The sequence below is a fragment of the Galeopterus variegatus genome, unplaced genomic scaffold (genome assembly GCF_000696425.1).
Source record: "Galeopterus variegatus unplaced genomic scaffold, G_variegatus-3.0.2 Scaffold2391, whole genome shotgun sequence".
Taxonomy (NCBI): domain Eukaryota; kingdom Metazoa; phylum Chordata; class Mammalia; order Dermoptera; family Cynocephalidae; genus Galeopterus; species Galeopterus variegatus.
In genome coordinates, this window is record NW_007728502.1 from 8188 (window position 1) to 26682 (window position 18495).

The 18495-nt window shown below is 34.3% G+C and overlaps 1 protein-coding gene across 4 annotated transcripts in view; it reads right to left on the reverse strand.

Annotated features, from left to right (window-relative positions):
- Positions 1 to 436: 436 nt before the first annotated feature.
- EPC1 (enhancer of polycomb homolog 1 (Drosophila)) overlaps positions 437 to 18495 on the reverse strand; it is a 94796-nt gene continuing 76737 nt past the window's right edge. For 2 of the 4 annotated variants that reach the window (XM_008581549.1, XM_008581547.1), the window contains exons 6-14: positions 18068 to 18227; positions 15604 to 15777; positions 15426 to 15515; positions 15197 to 15345; positions 13161 to 13513; positions 5639 to 5757; positions 4150 to 4291; positions 3676 to 4039; positions 437 to 1820 (exon numbers count right to left, since the gene is read on the reverse strand). In XM_008581549.1, the coding sequence (XP_008579771.1) occupies positions 1748 to 1820; positions 3676 to 4039; positions 4150 to 4291; positions 5639 to 5757; positions 13161 to 13513; positions 15197 to 15345; positions 15426 to 15515; positions 15604 to 15777; positions 18068 to 18227 (1624 nt within the window). In that variant the 3' untranslated portion in view covers positions 437 to 1747. Of the gene's footprint in view, positions 1821 to 3675; positions 4040 to 4149; positions 4292 to 5489; positions 5559 to 5638; positions 5758 to 13160; positions 13514 to 15196; positions 15346 to 15425; positions 15516 to 15603; positions 15778 to 18067; positions 18228 to 18495 lie in introns of all 4 variants that reach the window. The other 2 variants (XM_008581545.1, XM_008581548.1) reach the window with 2 other exon arrangements.

An 18495-nucleotide genomic window follows, 5' to 3' on the forward strand; every position in this document is an offset into this window, starting at 1 on the left:
CGGCCTGGAATGCTTTTCCTTAACTCCAAGTTGCTGATCAAATGTAACCACCTTTGAGCCTTTCCTTGACCACGCTACTCAAAACTGCAACCTCCAGCCCACCCTGGCACTGCTTTTTCCCTTCCTTTACTTCTCTTCCCAATACTAATCAAAACACATTTTAAAATCTATTTATTTACTTATTTAGTTTTTCTCCCCCAATAAGATTATAAACTCCATGAGGGCAAGGATTTTTTTTTTTTTTTTTTGCTGTCATAGGACCTAAAATAGTCCCAGGCATTGTAGTCATTCAGTAAATAATTGTTGAAAAAACTCAACTTATTAGTCATAACTCCCCATTTCCATCCCATTCTGACCCCCCCACTTAATGAATGACTATAATTAAAGTCACACAAAAGTTCTTGGGTTGAAAATAAAAGCAAAAGACCACTACACATTAGTTTGTCAACATGTAATGCCCTGGGTTTATTTTGTGAGAACTCTATCACAATTTTTCCAGGTGGGATTAAAAACTTTAAGGATAATGTATGCCATTGGACTGGGCATTCAGACTTCGGTACTGACAAAGCACTAGTAGTAGTCTGTTAAGTACCATTCTCTTCACAGAAGAGAGGTCAAATATTTCCAAAGGAAGGCACCCGATATTTGTGGTTCTGGCCTTGCAGCCTTCTGGAGAATCTTAAAAGGAAAAAAGCTGGCTGGCTGTTTTTAGAAACTGGAATGATGATACACGTACAGCAATTACTGCATTCTTCTCCCTTATATCCTTTTTGTAAGAACAAGTAAAGAATGAAGTCTTTAAAACAATTTGACAATAAAAAAAGTACATTTTTTGTGTGTGTGCTAAAAAAAGGGCAAGACAACATAAACTCCAGTTGTAAGGACTCCATTTGCATACTTGATTTAACACTTTTTGGTGTGGAAGGAAATGGGACTACTGGGCTGTTTGTAGAGCAGCAACATAACATTAGTGCTTTAAGTACCAGAAACCACCCACAGCTTTGTGGGTAAGTGGGGATGGGAGGATTCAAGAGACTTCATTTTTAGCTTGTTACTTGTCCTAATGGTAGTAGACCAGGAAGATCCCCATTTAACAGTACATTCCCCATTTTTTTAAAAACTGATGCCTTTTTTTTTTTTTTTTGTAAAGTTCTGTATGTATGTCACCATTTTTTTTCACATGATACACAGAAAACTCAAGGACCCAGAGGGGAACCAAGTTATGTTATACCATTTACAAAATACCAAGGAGTCCACAGCTACCTAACACATTTACTACAGCACAGGAACCAATGAAGGTACAGTGTACAAAAAACTGTAAACACGGCACAATAAATAGATAAAACAGCAGGTTCCGCACCATGCACATGATGTGATGACACTTCATCTCTATACAATCTCACATCTCACACTCTTTGTTGCAATTTATTTCCCTCCCACCCTCCCACCCCCAAGTGCAAAGCATCACAAATGAACATTTCTGTATTCAAGTAACATATATACAAGGGTATTACAAATATGCAGTATTGTACAGATAATTGCTGTATTCTTAATTTACAGATGTTGATTTTTTCTTATTAACAGTAAGAAAAGAAATATTGAAGCATGAGAGATGAGCATTGCTGTCAAGTCCCCACAGCTGCCACAGAAACGCATGTGCTGCATTCCATCATCCCTTGCATTCAAAATGCTACTGATGCATAGCACCTAATCAAGTCCCCAGGCTGCAGTTCCACTCCTGAGGAAGCTACGTCACCTCCATTGCTACTGTATTGTCTGCTATGTTGTTCAGTGCTGGCTTTTCCGATTCATGATTTTCCCTGTTGAAATAAAGTTGAATCAATTACTTATCTGCAACGTACAAATTTAGCAAAAAAAAGACAATCTTCCCAATAAAAAGTTTAATTACTTTTAATAACAGGAAGAAGTTTGACTCTTTTGGGATAAGATAGCAAGTAGAAGAATATAAACCTTTATAATTTATTATCAGGAATATACAATCAGAAATCAGACTAATGTTGCCTATAAATTCCATGCTCAACTATATTACCAACAAAATTGTAGCAGCACCCAAGCAACCTAGATGTGAAAAACAAAGAATTCCCAAGTTTTAGTAATTGTAGTTTCTATTTCCTCCTCTATTAAACCTTTCATGAGTTTAAAAAAAGGAACAAATATGACCGAGGTTCGTGTCAGGATGTTAAGTTCTAACACATGGAGTTCAGTAGGACGGCTACTGGGAGACTAATTAGAATGCCAGCATATTAGTTATTCTATCACTTAGATTGCTGAGTGACTTTTGAGAAGGCCATAGGCCATTAACTTCTCTGGATCTCAGTTATCTTATCTTAAAAACAAAGGGACAAATGATATAAAAGTTCCATACACTGCACATATTCCATGGTTATACAATTCTATAGCACTATAAATCATGATATGACTTTTAATCATAAAAACAATAAAAATCATGATATATGTCAGAAATATAGGTACTGATTAGCTACAACCAGACCCAGGATAATAATAAGAATGGATTGGTATTGAGCAGACAATGACTAGTAAAAGCTTGGAAGCAGACAGGGATGCATGGGTTTGGAAACTAAAGCCTAAAATCTGTTGCTACAAACCCTGATCTTTTCTCTTTCCTTTTCTCAACCACTACTGGCTGAAAAAAGTCTAAATATCAGTCTGGCATTCAAGGTGTTCCACAGTCTGGTCTTCTCCTGTCATTCTAATTTCAACTACTAACCTTCCCAGACCTCTAGAAAAACTAGTTTACTTGTTAAACTCTGAATACTTGTATTTCCCCAACTGTGTATTTTCACTTAGCCTACTCCACCAGCCTGAGGTGCTCTTTTTCTTTCTCTTCTTTGCCCAAACAAATTACCCCAGACTAAATATGATCTTATTTGTAGAACATTCCCATCGTGAAGATTTCTCCTTATACTGAAATTACAGCCATCATCTGTATAATTAATTTGACAAGCACATAATGTCTATATATAATTGTCTTCTAGACCAATTTTAACCTATTATCTATAGTTAATGTTATTTAACTTTCCTACTTTTATGCTTCCAACTAAACTAAAAATGCTTTTCTCTTTTTTTCTCCCATAGTATACTATTAATATTTAAAACATAATAGAGCCTGAGAAAAAACTCTAAACTTTCTATGGAAACCTGAGAAGACAAGTTAGCATAAGAAGTAATGGCTTTATTGAAAATTGACCTAACATAAATACTGTAAATCTTTACCTTATTTACATTATTAAGAACAGCTTAACATACTAGTGATGGTGGTGGTGGTGGGGGGGTCTATCAATTCTGTTTACTCAAGAGGCTGTGTAAGAAATCGTTAAGAAACATTCTAAAGAGAACTCCTTCCATCCAAAGGTGGAAGAAAAACGAGATCATTATTAGCTACTGTTATACTAAGGGATGTCCAAATCATATATGTGATACTCACTATGTCATTAGTTTAAATTCTCGATTAATGTGTACTGAATTACAACATTCATCTTTTTAGTTCTTGAGTAAATACGGAATCAATTCTCATTTTTAATGTACAAAAGGAAAATAGCAGAAAATACAAAGAAACAGGTAAAGAGCAATGCCAGAGGTCTTAAGTTAAATATCATATTTTAAAAACATTTTAGGTTTAAAATAACTACTCACCTTGGAACTGAATCTACAGAGGATGAAGATGGAACCTTGGAAACTTGACAGTTTGCTGCGGCAGCCAGCTTTAAGGCAGATGATGGAACAGCACTTAAAGTCCTAGGTATATGTCGTGCACTTATTGGGGCAATAGAGTTTACAGTGGCAACTGATGAAGGTACAGTTAATCGAATGTTGTTCCCAATCAGAACCTGAGTTGTTGCAGAATTGGCAGCAGTTACTTGATGACTCAGTGCACTGTGGGAACTTGAAGTCTGTGTAATATTTGAAGGCTGTAACAAAGTTGAACCTGCTGTTGATGGACTTGTATGTACAAGTGCTGTTGGTGTAGTACTACTGAGGTGTAAGCCCTTGTATACTCCTAGAGAGAAAAAGAAAGAGGCATCTAAACACAATGTATAACTTTGCTGTTTGTATTACAGATATATGTTATAAATACAATCGAAACAATTTAAGTGCCTTTATCCTTACCTGAGGCTGGAAGGACGCCATTCACCCCAATTCCAAGCACCACATCATCCTTCATCTTGAATCCCATCAGTTGTTCTGATGTCACCAAAGCAGAAGCAGCAAATTGAGCACTAGCAGAATCCAAAGTCTTAGAAACAAAACCCTAAAAAGAAAATACAAAAGCAATTTAATCAGTATCACTTAGTTTCATATTAGTATTAAAGCTACACAGAAAGGTACACCAAAATCAGCTTGGATATAAACAAAAATGGCAAACTACTGAAATTGTTTCTTTTGATAGTGATCAATGAGGAAGGATAAGTAATTTTCTAAAAATCAAGGGTTATGAATTTTGATCTTCATATATGACAATATGCAAGCGTACTTCTAAAAAGTTCATAGAAAGATTTGTATTATCTTTTAATTCTATTTATCCATGAACTCTTTGAAGTACACTCATATAGTAAGTTCAAGTCAGTTACCAAAATAAGCCTTCTATAATGACGAAACAGCAAGCCTCCAAGATAAAGTGTTGAAAAGAAACATGGTAATAAAACATTTCAGTGATTTGCAAGGCATATAATTTGCAATTCAAGTGCATATAATGAACAAATGAATATGTAAACTTCTTGCACCTAACTTACACACACACACACACACACACACACACACACACACACACACACACACAACCAAAGGCACCTTTGGGACAGTAAGATAACAATCCCTTTAGAAATGAAAGTAACAAAATGTCACATCATAATTCAACCTAAAAATTCAGAGGCTCCTCGAATTTGTAAAAATGAATTTTTCGCACAAGATGCTTACAAACTCAAATTTCATGCTTTAAGCCCTAAATGTGTTTAAATGGCAAGCACTTATCATGCTTTAGGTTTAAAAGTGATCTCTTTCAACAGTAAAAATGTTACTTTGGTATAATTTTAAAAAGTCTTAATAATTGGGTCGGCCCGGTGGCACACTGGATAGTGCGCCGCTTGGGAAGCGCGGCGGCGCTCCCGCCCGAGGGTTCGGATCCCACATACAGACCGGTTCCCGCTCACTGGCTGAGCGAGGCGCGGGGGCAACACCGAGGGTTGCGATCCCGTTGCCGGTCCCGGTCCAGTACGGGGGCGACACTGACGGTTGTGATCCGTTGCCGGACACGGAAAAAGACAAAAAAAAAAAAAAAAGTCTTAATAATTAAAATGCCCAAGATAATGAACTGGGTGCGGTTTTGTATAAAAGTGGTACATTAACGGACTACAGGTCAGACTCAAAGATTATGTCTCCATCTCATTTAAATATGCTTTTTAGTTTTACTTTTTAAAATAGGGAGCAGAGGCAACAGCTTCCATACTCACCTGTAATGTTCTTTCTAAACCCTGTACATTCAGGCGAAAGCCACTTTTCTGCTGGTTAGATGGAAGGTTCTATGACAACAGTTGGTAATTAGAGATGAACTCTGGTGGGAAACAATGAGGGATAATCATAAGACAGACAAATCCCTCACCTGTGAAGTGTTGGTGGAGGAATTACTATTTGCTTGCTGTTGCTGAATTTGTGCAAGCTGCTGTTTCTGCATTAGTGCCAGTTGCTGTTGATGTTGCTGGTATTGTTCGGCTGTAAATGCTGAACATAAAATGAGGAAATTCTTTATAAAAATGCATAGATATCACGTACATCTTACAATACTAAAACAAATCCAGCATTTAAAAAATTTGTGCAAAATTAAAGCATTTGACAAATGTTCATGATCCTGCTAAAGATCACTTCCAAATGAAAATTTCAGCATTTCTGCTATCACATTTAACAAGAGTGACTTGACTTTAAAGAAAAAGAATATTAAACTTCCTGAATTAAACATAGGAAAGCGAACTCACTTCCCAAGTTTCAACACCATTATTTTCGTAAAGCTGTGACACTTGTGCTAGACAGTGTAGAAAGGTAGTATCAGTTTTTTTAATCTACAGATCTGGAATTCAACTGTGCACTGAGCTTGAGAAGAAATATGATAATTACCACTTGGTTTCTATTTTACCCATATTACCTTCCCAATGCATTCAGATCACGATCCCTAACTCTTCTACATATTTTCTAGTCTTAGTCATTACAAAAATTTCCTTTATATGAAAAATAAGGTTGTTGGTTTATTACTTTAAAAAAAAAAAAAAAAAGAGAGAACCCATCCTTTAAGTTTAACAGGAAGACAACAGGCTCCAATGTTAAGGTTAATTAATTTTCCCCACCCAATTAACCCACCTGGAAAAAATCCAGTCAATAAGAACGGAGTTGTTTATGTTGATTTACTGTACAGAATGATGTCTGAGGAAAGACACTGTGTTATGCTACTTATGTTTGTCTATGGAGAGCTCAGTTCTAAAAAAAACAAACAAAAAAATGTTCATTTATTACCCCCCCCAAAAAGTGTGTGCAGTTTTTAAAAAGGAAACCTTTTTCTTTTTTTCTCTGCTTTTTTGCCAATTAAAAAAAGGAAGAAAAAAAAAAGCACATACAATCACAATACATCTGACTTTTAAGGCTTCTTTAAGAAGCCTATGATGTCTGAGTAAGAATTATTTTAAAGTAAAAAAAGGGTTATCATGCATCCCTGGTTACCAGGGAATCTATAAACCATGCAAATTTCCTCAATCTGAAGTTTAATGTTTTCAAAGTACTGTCACCTAATTTGCTGCTATTGTTTAACTACAGTTTGATAACTTAGAATATCACTTCAAGTTTTATAATTTTCACTTATAACTCATGAAGAAACTTTCTCTATCCTCCAGGATACTGCTCCTGCCTGGTACAACTAGACAATGCTCAGGTACAAATTCCACCATATTTCAAATAAATCAAAAAATCATAAAATCATATTCAAGAAAACCTCATAAGTTATTAGCATTTACCCAGGGTCTTATGCTTGAGCTGTACTAGATTCCTGGGCTACAAGGGCAAAAAAGTAATTTCCTGTTGGAAAAATTCTACTATTGATTTTCATATTTTGTGTGTGTGTTACAAATTTAGTTGATATCTGACATTCCTTTTCCTACTATGTTTGTAATCCACAGATCTAAAATCTACAGGGAAGACTTTTACTGACATTACTCTTAGAATGATTCCTAAATATTGACATAAAAGTATCTTTCTGTCAACATGACCATTTCCATATAACAGAAATGTGCTGCATCAAAACTTGAAGAAAATCTACAAAAAATAATTCTGCCCTGAAAAAATGTTCATAATTAGATCCATAAAAAATAACTGTCTAAACCAAAACATCCTTAATTTATTAGACACTTTTACCAATCTATTTTTGAGATTTATACTTTAATTTCCTAAGTTTGAATGTATTGCCTAAGCCTTGATTTTTCTAGCAGGGATTGCTCAGTAAATGAAAAACAAAAAAAACAGACCACTTCAGGTCATTACATATCTAGAAAAACTATAATTTAGCATTTAATAAGACCTCCATTTATATAAATGGAAGCATTCTTTTGTAGAATTTTGCCAGTGTTTGTGATAATTAAAAACTTAGCAATAATTAATTGGAAATCAATTTGAATAAAATTTCAAATACTTTTGCCCTATTTAACATCTTAATCCTGGGTCTCTGAGGGTCTTGTGAATTTCACTTTTTTTAACTGTTAACTTCTTTCTAATACAGATTTAGAAATAAAAATGCAACCGACATTTTAGATCACTAATTACTCAACATTTCTGATCACTATATTACACTTTGTTAGCCTAGATATCACTATACTCTAGAGTCTATTAACATTTTCCCTAGATATTTTTGGTAAATGATCTAGAAGAAATCCACAGAGCAGCATATAAGCTGGAAGCGGTGGTAATAAAAACCACAGTTCCAGGTCCAGGGATAAGAAACCTTAACTTTTTTAGTCTATCATAACTAGCTGAGTATTCCTGGACAAGTTATTTAAACTTCCGGACTTAGTATCTTCATCTAAAATGTGAAAGTGATTAAATTAGGTGATCATTAGGCCCTTTTCAACTATAAGATTTTATATTTCTTCTGAGAAATAAAATTCCAGTCCAAATGAAGGCTGTGTGAATAAGTAGAAAAGCTTGAACAAAGATAAGGAAGTAAATTTGGGCAAATACAATCTGAAATGGGTTTACATTATTATTTATATGGAAAACTGAGAAGTCCTCAGGTCTCAGTACTATTATAAGGCAAAACTCTAAACAAAGGCTAAATGAAAATAAGACAAAAATGACCCTAAATCTTTAGAAATGGATTGAGATATCAAGGTAGAAAGTTTTTAGGTTGTATCTCTACCTCCAGATATAGTGGAGTAGCAGTAAAATTTGTCATTCATACAAAGATGGGCAAAATGGTTATTGTGGACAGATGACCAAATTTAGAATCAGAACCATTTCACAGAACCCCCCAAAATTTGAGATCAGGAAGAACCCTTGGTGATTTCCTCCTACAACCTCATACTAGAGATGAAACTTCCGTCTGAGGTTACACAGATTAGTAGTGGAAGTAAAAAAAAAAAAAAAAACCCAAATCGATGAGATTTTAAATTTAAAAATAGACAAAATTCTGGTTTAGATTTAATGAAATAATTAAACTTTTTATGTACCAACAGTATCAACGAAGTGCTTAAGAAAACCTCATATGTACAGCATCTGATGAACAAGATTCTCTATAGGGGAGAAACGTCATGTGAAGGATATGATTAACAGCTGAGAATATTTAACTGAGAATGGAGCTAGGGAAGAAAGCATGGCACCACTTCAAATATTTGCAGGACACTATGATGCTGGAGAATGAGCAAACATACTTGGTATGCTGCCAAGGGCAAAACAGAAATCTGTGGTTTACATTTAATGAGGCAGCTTTTGGTTCAAAATATGGACAAACTTTCTAATCAAGATCCCCAAATGTAGAATAACTTAATCTATGAAGTTGGTGAATTTACCCTCACTAGAAATGTTTAGGCACAAGTAAAAAACTATCTTTGTTTTGATAGCTTCTAACTAACCAATTCTCTGGGGTAGGAATTTAGATGAAATAATCTAATACTCATGAGTCCACTTCTTATACAAGGAAACCAAGGTGTGGTGTGCCACACCTGGAATAAACTATAGTTCAGGCTGTAGCCTCTCACTCCAGTAGCTGGAGCAGATCAACTGAAACAATCAAAGGAATAGGGGTGGGGAGGGTGACAGGCATTTAGGAAAAAATAAATAATATAAAAATTCAGCAGGGGAAGATGGAGTCTAAATCACCAAAATATATACTTTGTTAAAAAACAAGAAAATACAAACAAATGAAAAACACCACCCAAACGTCTATTTTAAAAGACAACCCTGAATTAAAAATTTCTTTGAGTGGTACACTATTTTAATATAGGAAAAAAAGGTAACTTTCAAGAAATAAATATAAAGTGAAATGACTCTTCAGGTAGTTTAATTAAGTATGATCCCCTATTTATAGTGAGCTTGAATTGACAGGGTTTATGAGCCCTTATCGGCCATCTAGAAATCCAATTTGAAAACCAAAGTTTGTTATAATTCATATGGTGGCAAACTATGACCAGACCCAAACTCATCTAGTTGCGAATTACTTAAAACATGAGATTATTTGTAGTCAAATACATCTCTTAGTGTGAATATTCTTGCACTTCACCATACAACTGTAGAACTATTAATGTATTTTACTACAGGTGCTACTCCAGACTCTGCTATGAATGGTATGTGATAAATTCACTTTCTACAGTAAAAATATTCTGAATTTTGAAACACATCTGAATAAAGATTAAGGTCCTACAGATTTACAAAATCTAATGAAATATCCAGTGCTCAAATCTAGAGTTCCTTTTCACAGTAAGATTAAAATTTTGTTACAAACTAAATTATACTAAGATAACTCAAACACATGCAAATGAATACTTAATCACTGACCAAACACAAAATTTTCAAAGGTGCTTCTGTGGATTTAAAAATACATTAGAAAACTGTATTTGGACACTGTCCAAATCACATATTAACTAAAGATTAAAAATAAAGTTTATCGTTAAGTACTAAAACCTAGTCCTAGAAATTCTAAATATGCAGATAGTACGTACTGCCAAGTTCTTCAATACTGTGTTATTCTGCTACACAGTATCCAGAGGACCATGCACTCAACACCTGACTAATAATAAGGCTACCTCTAACACCTGACTAATTAGGCTACTTGTTTTGTTACTCAACTATCCAAAGTGGCCAAGACTGGGAAACCAGAAAAGAAGATTCTGAGCAGTTGAAACAGAGTTGGTGTGTTAAAGTTCATGTACTTAAAAATGAAGAGTCCTGATGTCTTCATTTAGAACTTCTCATGTAAAAATGAGAGTAAATAGGCCCTTATAAGATGATTATTTAGGAAAGGGAAAACCAGCCCAGAGGGCATCACTATGTCACAGCAGAAGTATAGATACTAATATTTATAGCAAAGACTGAATAATCAAAAATGGTTAAATTATAACCCACATACTTGGCTTAAGCAGCAGGAAAGTGTATCAACTGACTCATACCTCACATGATTAATTTCTAAAATCAGTATATTCAAAATTAAGCCTCGAAAATTCCTTTAGAGAGTACCCTGATGGAGACTTTTCTTTTTCAATAAGCCCAGCACAGTCAGTGTTTCATCTGGCATCAGACTAAATCAGAGTCTCTTTGGTTAGGCACCAGATAAAGTAGTTGTTTTGTATGTGGGGGCCATGCTGTATGAAAACAAAATTTTTATCTTTAAAACTACAATTACACTGAGTGAGTTGAGATGGTTTACCTACAAATGAAGTAGCAATGAAGGCACTGACAGGGTAAGGGGAACAGAAGATTCACTTCTCCCATTCTGGGCCCATTCTGGGCCCATTCTGGGCCCATTCTGGAGAATACATTCTTGTAGTAGAACTGTATTTAGAATACTGTATAACATTTGAACTGCTAAATTTTCCTTGTTTTGCCAGGGACCTACGGTTGAATTCATTTAAGTTAAATGCACATGCAATATGACTGCCCTGTAATATTCTTTATAGTGCACAAAGAGAAAAAGCTTTAGGTCTCTGGGAATATTCACAAATATGAAAGAATAGTGTTACACCCTATAGTAGTTTGCAAGCATCTATTCTCTAAGTATACAGGAAGATCTAGCAAAATTTAAGGGAAAATTTTAAACAATTAAGTACAACAGGCAAAAAATAGATAAGCCCATTTCTTAAAAAAAAAAAAAGTTGTATTACTTATATGGGAGAAGAAATGATTAAGAAAAATTACAAGATTACTACAGGTTTTCTTTTTTTTTTTTTTTCTTTTTGTCTTTTTTCGTGTCCGGCAACGGACTGCAACCCTCAGTGTCGTGCCCGTACCGGACCAGGACCGGCAACGGGATCGCAACCCTCGGTGCTGTGCCCGCCCCTCGCTCAGCCAGTGAGCGGGAACCGGTCTGTATGTGGGATCCGAACCCTCAGCGGGAGCGCCGCCGCGCTCCCAAGCGGCGCACTGCAGCAGTGCGCCACCGGGCCGGCCCCAGTTTTTTTTTTTTTTTTTTAATTAAACTTTTGGTTATTTCACCTTTTAATATTCTTTGGCAAACACAAATCAAGTAAGTTTTACAATTGATATTGATAAGCCTACTTAAGTAGTATAGCAAAACAATTTACATAAAAAAGATAATTATTAAACCCTTAAGATAGTTATACACTTAAACGTCTCTATTTTAAGGGGTAGAGAAGAACATGCCTATTTTCTCTGAGGAAGTCGCAAAGAATTTTGTACATTATAAAAGCTTAATTATCAGGGAAAACTATTATAAGTTTACACTTTCAAAGTCTCTACACTCACACTATATTTAAGTCTTTCTTCATATTGTAAAGTTCTTTGATTTTTAAGACTATAAAAAAGCAGAGAGAAACTGGCTTTTGGTGATAAAGATGCTATAATTAATGAGATTATAAATAATGTGTTAGGCCTCAGAATAACTTTATCTTCCAGTTGATTTCTGAAATGTGATTATTTTTCTCATGAGCTGAAAGACTTCCATTGCATTGAAGTACTTTTTTTTTTAAGCACCAAGTAAATTAGTTTATGGAACATTTTCTGGAGGTTTTTAAGAATAAGAGCAAATTTTCTTATTTATGAGGTGGATTAACTATAACCCTACCAGGTAATTAGAAAAAACAGAATAAATATATTACAGACCTTTCAAAATCTATATTTAAATTAGCTTTACAAAAATCTGTTGTACATAATTTTAACAGTGAATTTCTATAATTTGTATATGTCAAATAATGTAGACTTATACTTTTTTTAAAATAGAAAGCTAAGATTATAGGAATATTTTAAGTAGAAAGCAGCTATTTTAGACATATTTCACAATGTAACCATAGTAATAAAGTAAATATTATCTGAAAATATTTCCAAGAGTATTAAAATAACCCTTTAACTTAAATGTTTTCTGAAAAATTAGTTTCTTATAAATTATTATGAATTATTGTGTCAGCATACAAGGTTATGCATAGCTACTGACTCGCTGGTCTCTACATTTTAGCAGACTAGGTAAAAGACTAGAGAAGTGTCCGAGCATAAAACAGTAACAATTTAGGGTCTATTTTCTTTTCCTATTACTTAGAAACATAATTGATGAATCTTGTGGTTCATGAACTGCATCCAGGAAACAAATGTTACATATTAAATAGTAATAAACCACCTTTTGAACATGGGCATGTTTAAATGAAGACAAACTCCTATAGCAACAAAATTCAAATAAATACTTAGACCTAGGTCTTTTTTAAAAAAACTGTTATGAAAGAAATGAAATTTTAGCTATAAATCTAATAGACCACATATGCAAAAAAAAAAAAAAAAAAAAAAAAAAACTTTTTTAAAAAAACTGTTATGAAAGAAATGAAATTTTAGCTATAAATCTAAAAGACCACAAATGAAAAAAAAAAAAAAAAAAAAAAAATGGATGAACCCAACATTTCTATAGAAATGTACATCATAACTAATAAACATACCAAAGTGTGCTGAACCACTGCTACTTTTACTTTGCGTAGAGGTACTGCATGTCTGGGTCCCAGGTTGTGCTGTTCCTGTTCGATTTATACTCCTATATAATTTTCTACAGGAGACTTCATCATTGTCACTGTCATGTAGGGATGGTGTCCGAGGCCTAAAATGCCGCCATCTACATGATTTGATATTGACTAGTATCTGACTGAGGTCTTTAGACAAAGATGTGTCCGAGGTATTTGTTTCTGAGGTATTGGCAAACTGATTGACTGGAGAATGTTGTGGTGAGGAAAGCATTTCCAAATCCAGATGGCGAAACATACTGTCATACTCTGAATGAGCTCTGTCCAGTAAGACCCTATTAAAAACAAGACAGGAAACATATATTTAAAGTAGCTATTCAAAGATTACAGAAAGAGGTTTTTCTTTCTCTCCCCAACTCCCCAAAAGCCAACTCATACTGAATATTTAAAAGCTATAAAACTGATTGTTTCAGAATTTGGCTCTTACAAGCTAAAAGCACAATTTATGATAAAAGTTCTTTCTTCAAAGATTTTCACTTACATTATAAAGCATAAAAAAAAACACTTTGTAAAATGTTGCTGACATATTTGTTTGTATTTACATAAAAACTTCATTCTTTTTGGGGGGGAGAAGGGAAGGGAGGAGAAACACAGTAAAAGACGTGATATTTTATAATATTTAAGATTTCTTTTTTTTTTTTCCTTTTTGTCTTTTTTGTGACTGGTAATGGGATCGCAACCCTTGGTGTCGCGCCCCTACCGCGACCGGCAACAGGATCGCAACCCTCGGTGTCGCGCCCGCACTGTGCTCAACCAGTGAGCGGACCGGTCTCTATATGGGATCCAAACCCTCGGCGGGAGCGCCGCCACACTCCCAAGCGCCGCACTCTACCGAGTGTGCCACCGGGCTGGCCCGATATTTAAGATTTCTTACAGACAAAATATGAGACCCACTACTCTAAAGGATATATTTTTATGTTATTTATGTAAACTTTATAAATGATGCCATCTCAAAATGCTAACATTGATTAATTCTAGTATAACAGAATAAAATATAGCCAACATATAGAATTTTCACTACTACTGATGTCAACATAGTGATGGAAAAAAAGGGATTAAATAAAATGTATTTTAGTGCCCAAATAATTCTGTTTAAGTGATAAAAACTGCAATTAAGAATTAAAATGAAAGAAATCTATACATAAGCTATTAAGTTATCATAAATTACACCCTTGGGTTTCTTCCTGAAAGCACCTTGATACTATTATCTGTTTTGCCTTTTGATTTTTTTTCACATTCCACATTAACATCTTTCCTTTTCCTTGCAATTCCTTTCCTCCCCCCACACAAACAACTTCTTACATAAAGGCATTCAGAGCATGCAGGAGTTCTATCAGGTTTAAACAAAGGAAGTACAATTAGATCTTGACTAACTGGGATGTCAAGATCAGGTCATGAATGGATCTTTTTCACTGACGAGTTAAACAACCCATTATAGTAGTTAATGTGACAATTCGTGGCCTATTTAATACCTTTTCCCAATATCTCCCAGAATTCCTGAAATAATTTTTTGTAATTTCTTTAACTTAATACAGTGTGTGCAATCACGATTTATACTTGTCTTCATCTGTTGCCTCTTCTCAGAATTCTATCCCTTGATAATTTATCTGAAGTTTTCAATGTTGGGGAGAAAAGCAGATCCATTAAGACCTGTTAAGAGTTAGGCATTAAAAGCTATGATTGTGTAAGAACCAGGTAGCAAAGAGGCAAAAATATTTCAGTCAACAAATCAGTTAAGAACAGCAAATTGGAACTTAATGAGCTGTAGAGAAGGATTATCTCATTTTATTTTTTATTTTTTTGGTGGCTGACCAGTACAGGGATTGAACCTTGGACCTTTGTGTTATCAGCACCACACTCTAACCAACCAGCTAACTGGCCAGCCCCTCACTTTAAACTTTAGACTCAATTACCTTACTCTACAATATCCCTATGCAAGAAATACAGAAATACCTTACCTTCCACCACGCCCAACCCGTCTTCGTGCAAATCCAACACACTTTTGGGGTACGGTGAGAGTAGTTAAGCAGTATCTATATCGCGAATCCCCTAATCCTCCATCTTTAGAACTAGTCCAAGGCCAGTTGCCAGTTTGGTCTAAGTGGGGCTTAAAAAAAATATGAATTACTTTATTTTTTCAGCTTAAGGTAAACAGTTTGTTATTTACAAAGAAAGTCTGAAACTTACAGCATAGTACTGACAGCCTGCTTTCCTACGGAAAGCAAAAGGACCATCAGGATCATTCTCTTCCTCAGCTTCTGAAGAGCCAGACAAAACCTTTACATAAAATAAATGAAGTAGGTCAAACATGTGACTTCCTACATTCCTCCTCTATATTCAGGTAAATATATATTCTTATATTTACCTGGGAGAGAGGTTCTTCGTCTGAGCTGGGAAAGTCATACTGATTTAAATCTTTAGCATTAAAGACTGGCAATGCAGCAGGACTCGTCTGTTGAGGAGTAGCAGCAGCAGATGGTAAGACTTTGGGCTTCTTTTCATATTTCCGTTTCGGTCGGATAAGATCAGCTTTATCTTGCTGCAACAAAGCCATGAATTAATTATACACTAGAAATCATGTTCAACAAAACTGCAGGTTTTTGAGAAATTAAAAAAAAGTTTACTGCTATAATCAAGGCATTAATAGTCATAAGAGACACAAAACTCTTATATTTGGCCATATTATATTATAAAGACTTAGAGAAGTTAGCCTCTGTGAAAGCATGAATTTGTTCTACAAACTAAACGTAATCCTATAAACTATTTTGTTTCCATTAAAGTAAAAGAAGAGAACAGAGGTTCTCCAGCTTCTGAATTCCTATAACTGCAATTAGTATTTACTGCTGGCTTCTCCACTTTAATATTTTAAATACAAATTCTAGGAGAAGATAAAAGGAAAAAGGATATGTAATACTTACTCTCAAGAAATAGCAAATCAATACAGAAAAAATAATGAAAATGATTTTACATACACAGAAAGCAATTAACATAGTGGAAAATAAAGTTATGAAAGTTATAAAAATAAAATAGTAAGGATTTGCTAGCTGACTAATGAAGGCTTTCTGGACTGATGAACTTCGAGCAGTTTTAGAGAATAAAAATGTGAAATCATTAAATGCGAAGCACAAGAATAAAATGTAGAAGAGGAACATAGCACATGTTAAAAATATATATGGCAGATGATGGCAAAGGTCAGAAGTATGAATTTGATGTGGAGGCAATAGGTAAGAAAGATCAGGAGCAAAAATTAAATTTACTCAGAAGAAAAAGACCACAGCAAGTATCTTGCTTATGTAAATATGCAAAGTATTTATGTTATAGGTTATGGCACTGTGATTTTTCTGGGAAATGTTACCTATTAAACTAATAGGTATATGTCCACAATTTCTACTGTTGCATCGACAGGACAGTCTTGAATCAAAAGCTGGTTACGGCAACACCAAACATTATTTAAAACTTAGTATCAATAATCAGCTAGAACTGTGCTTTTAAGACTGCACTATTATCTACTGTTTTTCTTACACGTGCAATTTAAAAGCTTGAGCTGATTCAATAAAGTTTGGGATCCAATTACTTAAACTACAATAAAAAATTATCAAGATAACAGAAACAGCCCCATTACTGATTCTCATTAAAGAAAAGCACTTTCAGTGTCAGGGCCTACATTTCTGGCACATAGAATAGGACAATTGAAAGAGCTTAATCTTGAAATATAAAAGCTGAAGGATAACACTGAAGTAGTCTACAAAGTCATGTAGGGTTCACACAGGGAAAAACCCTATTAAATCTTGAAGGCACATTTAGAACTAATAAATTATAAATGCAGAACGTAAAACTTAGATAAATACAAAATTTAAATGTGTCTATGGATGATATATTTATATGAACAAAGGAAACATTATTTTGGAGTATAACCCTAACTTTCTAGATTATCAGAGAGAGTAACTCTTTATTCTCCTGCCCACCCTCCCCAACACTTTCTTTAAATCAAAATGTCCATGTTTCCTCACAGTGGTCCCTGGCATTCCTCTAAATGACAGGAAATAAAGTCCATGCTGGGGAAATCATTTACTCTAACTAATATGGCAAGTTGTACATTCAGGTTTGAATGTCTGTGTCACCACAATTAAAAAATAGCAAAAACAGTATTAAACAACAAGGGAGAGATAACAAAATTGATGGCAGACTCACCTACTCCCCAAATTGAACTGGTATGGTGGGTTTTAAGTTTCATTATAAATTTCATACAAAAAATACACAAAGTACTTTTTCTCCTCAGATGCACATTTTTCAAGATGGTACCACCTTCCTTTATTTCCCTCAATTTCTCTTCACTAATTTTATTTCCCATCACCAATTTTATTCTTTACATATTGTGATAGTATTTGGCTAAATTGTCAAATATTTCCATTTCTTAACCATTATCTATAGAACAAACTATTAAAAAGAGAGACCTGAATTCCCTCATATTTTTCCTTCCATTTACACACATGTATGTCCACAAAGATAAGATAAACTCATCACACCAGGAAGGATTTCATGTCCTTCTCCCTCAAACTCCATATTTTGTTTGAATTATTTCAACACATCATAATTCTACAACTAGTAGCATATTCCTTTTATCAGATTTAGTAACAAAATCTTCCTTGTATAACATAAGGAAATAACAAAAATGAAAATAAAATTTTAATTATAAATTTCTGCTTTTCTTCATAATATGCCATAATCATTAAAGTTTTACAGCATATGTATTTTTCTTCTTTAATCTCATTCTCATAATAAAATACCACCCTATTATCAGATACAATTACTACAAAAACTTGAATCACCTTATTAACTTTAAACTCCTTCACATCCATTGCTTCCTGATGTTTACATTGACTGCTATTAGTAATAGGGATGATGGGGATGGCATAAGTAGGTTTCATTGGCTGTCTCTGTGCCATAACCTCAGACATGATCTCTCCATTATAGTCACCCAAATTATACCTGAAATTATAAAAAGAAAGTTAAAATTGTATATATTCAAGGTGTTCAACATGTTTTGATATATGTAGATACTGCAAAATTATTACCACAATCAAGCTAATTAACATATTTATCACCTCACATAATTACTCTGTGTGTGTGTGGGGGGTGAAATTACTTAAGATCGACTGTCAGCAAATTTCAAGTATACAATGCACTGTAATTAACCATGCTGTATATTAGGTCTCCAGAACTTATTCATTTTACAACTGCAAGTTTGTATCCTTTG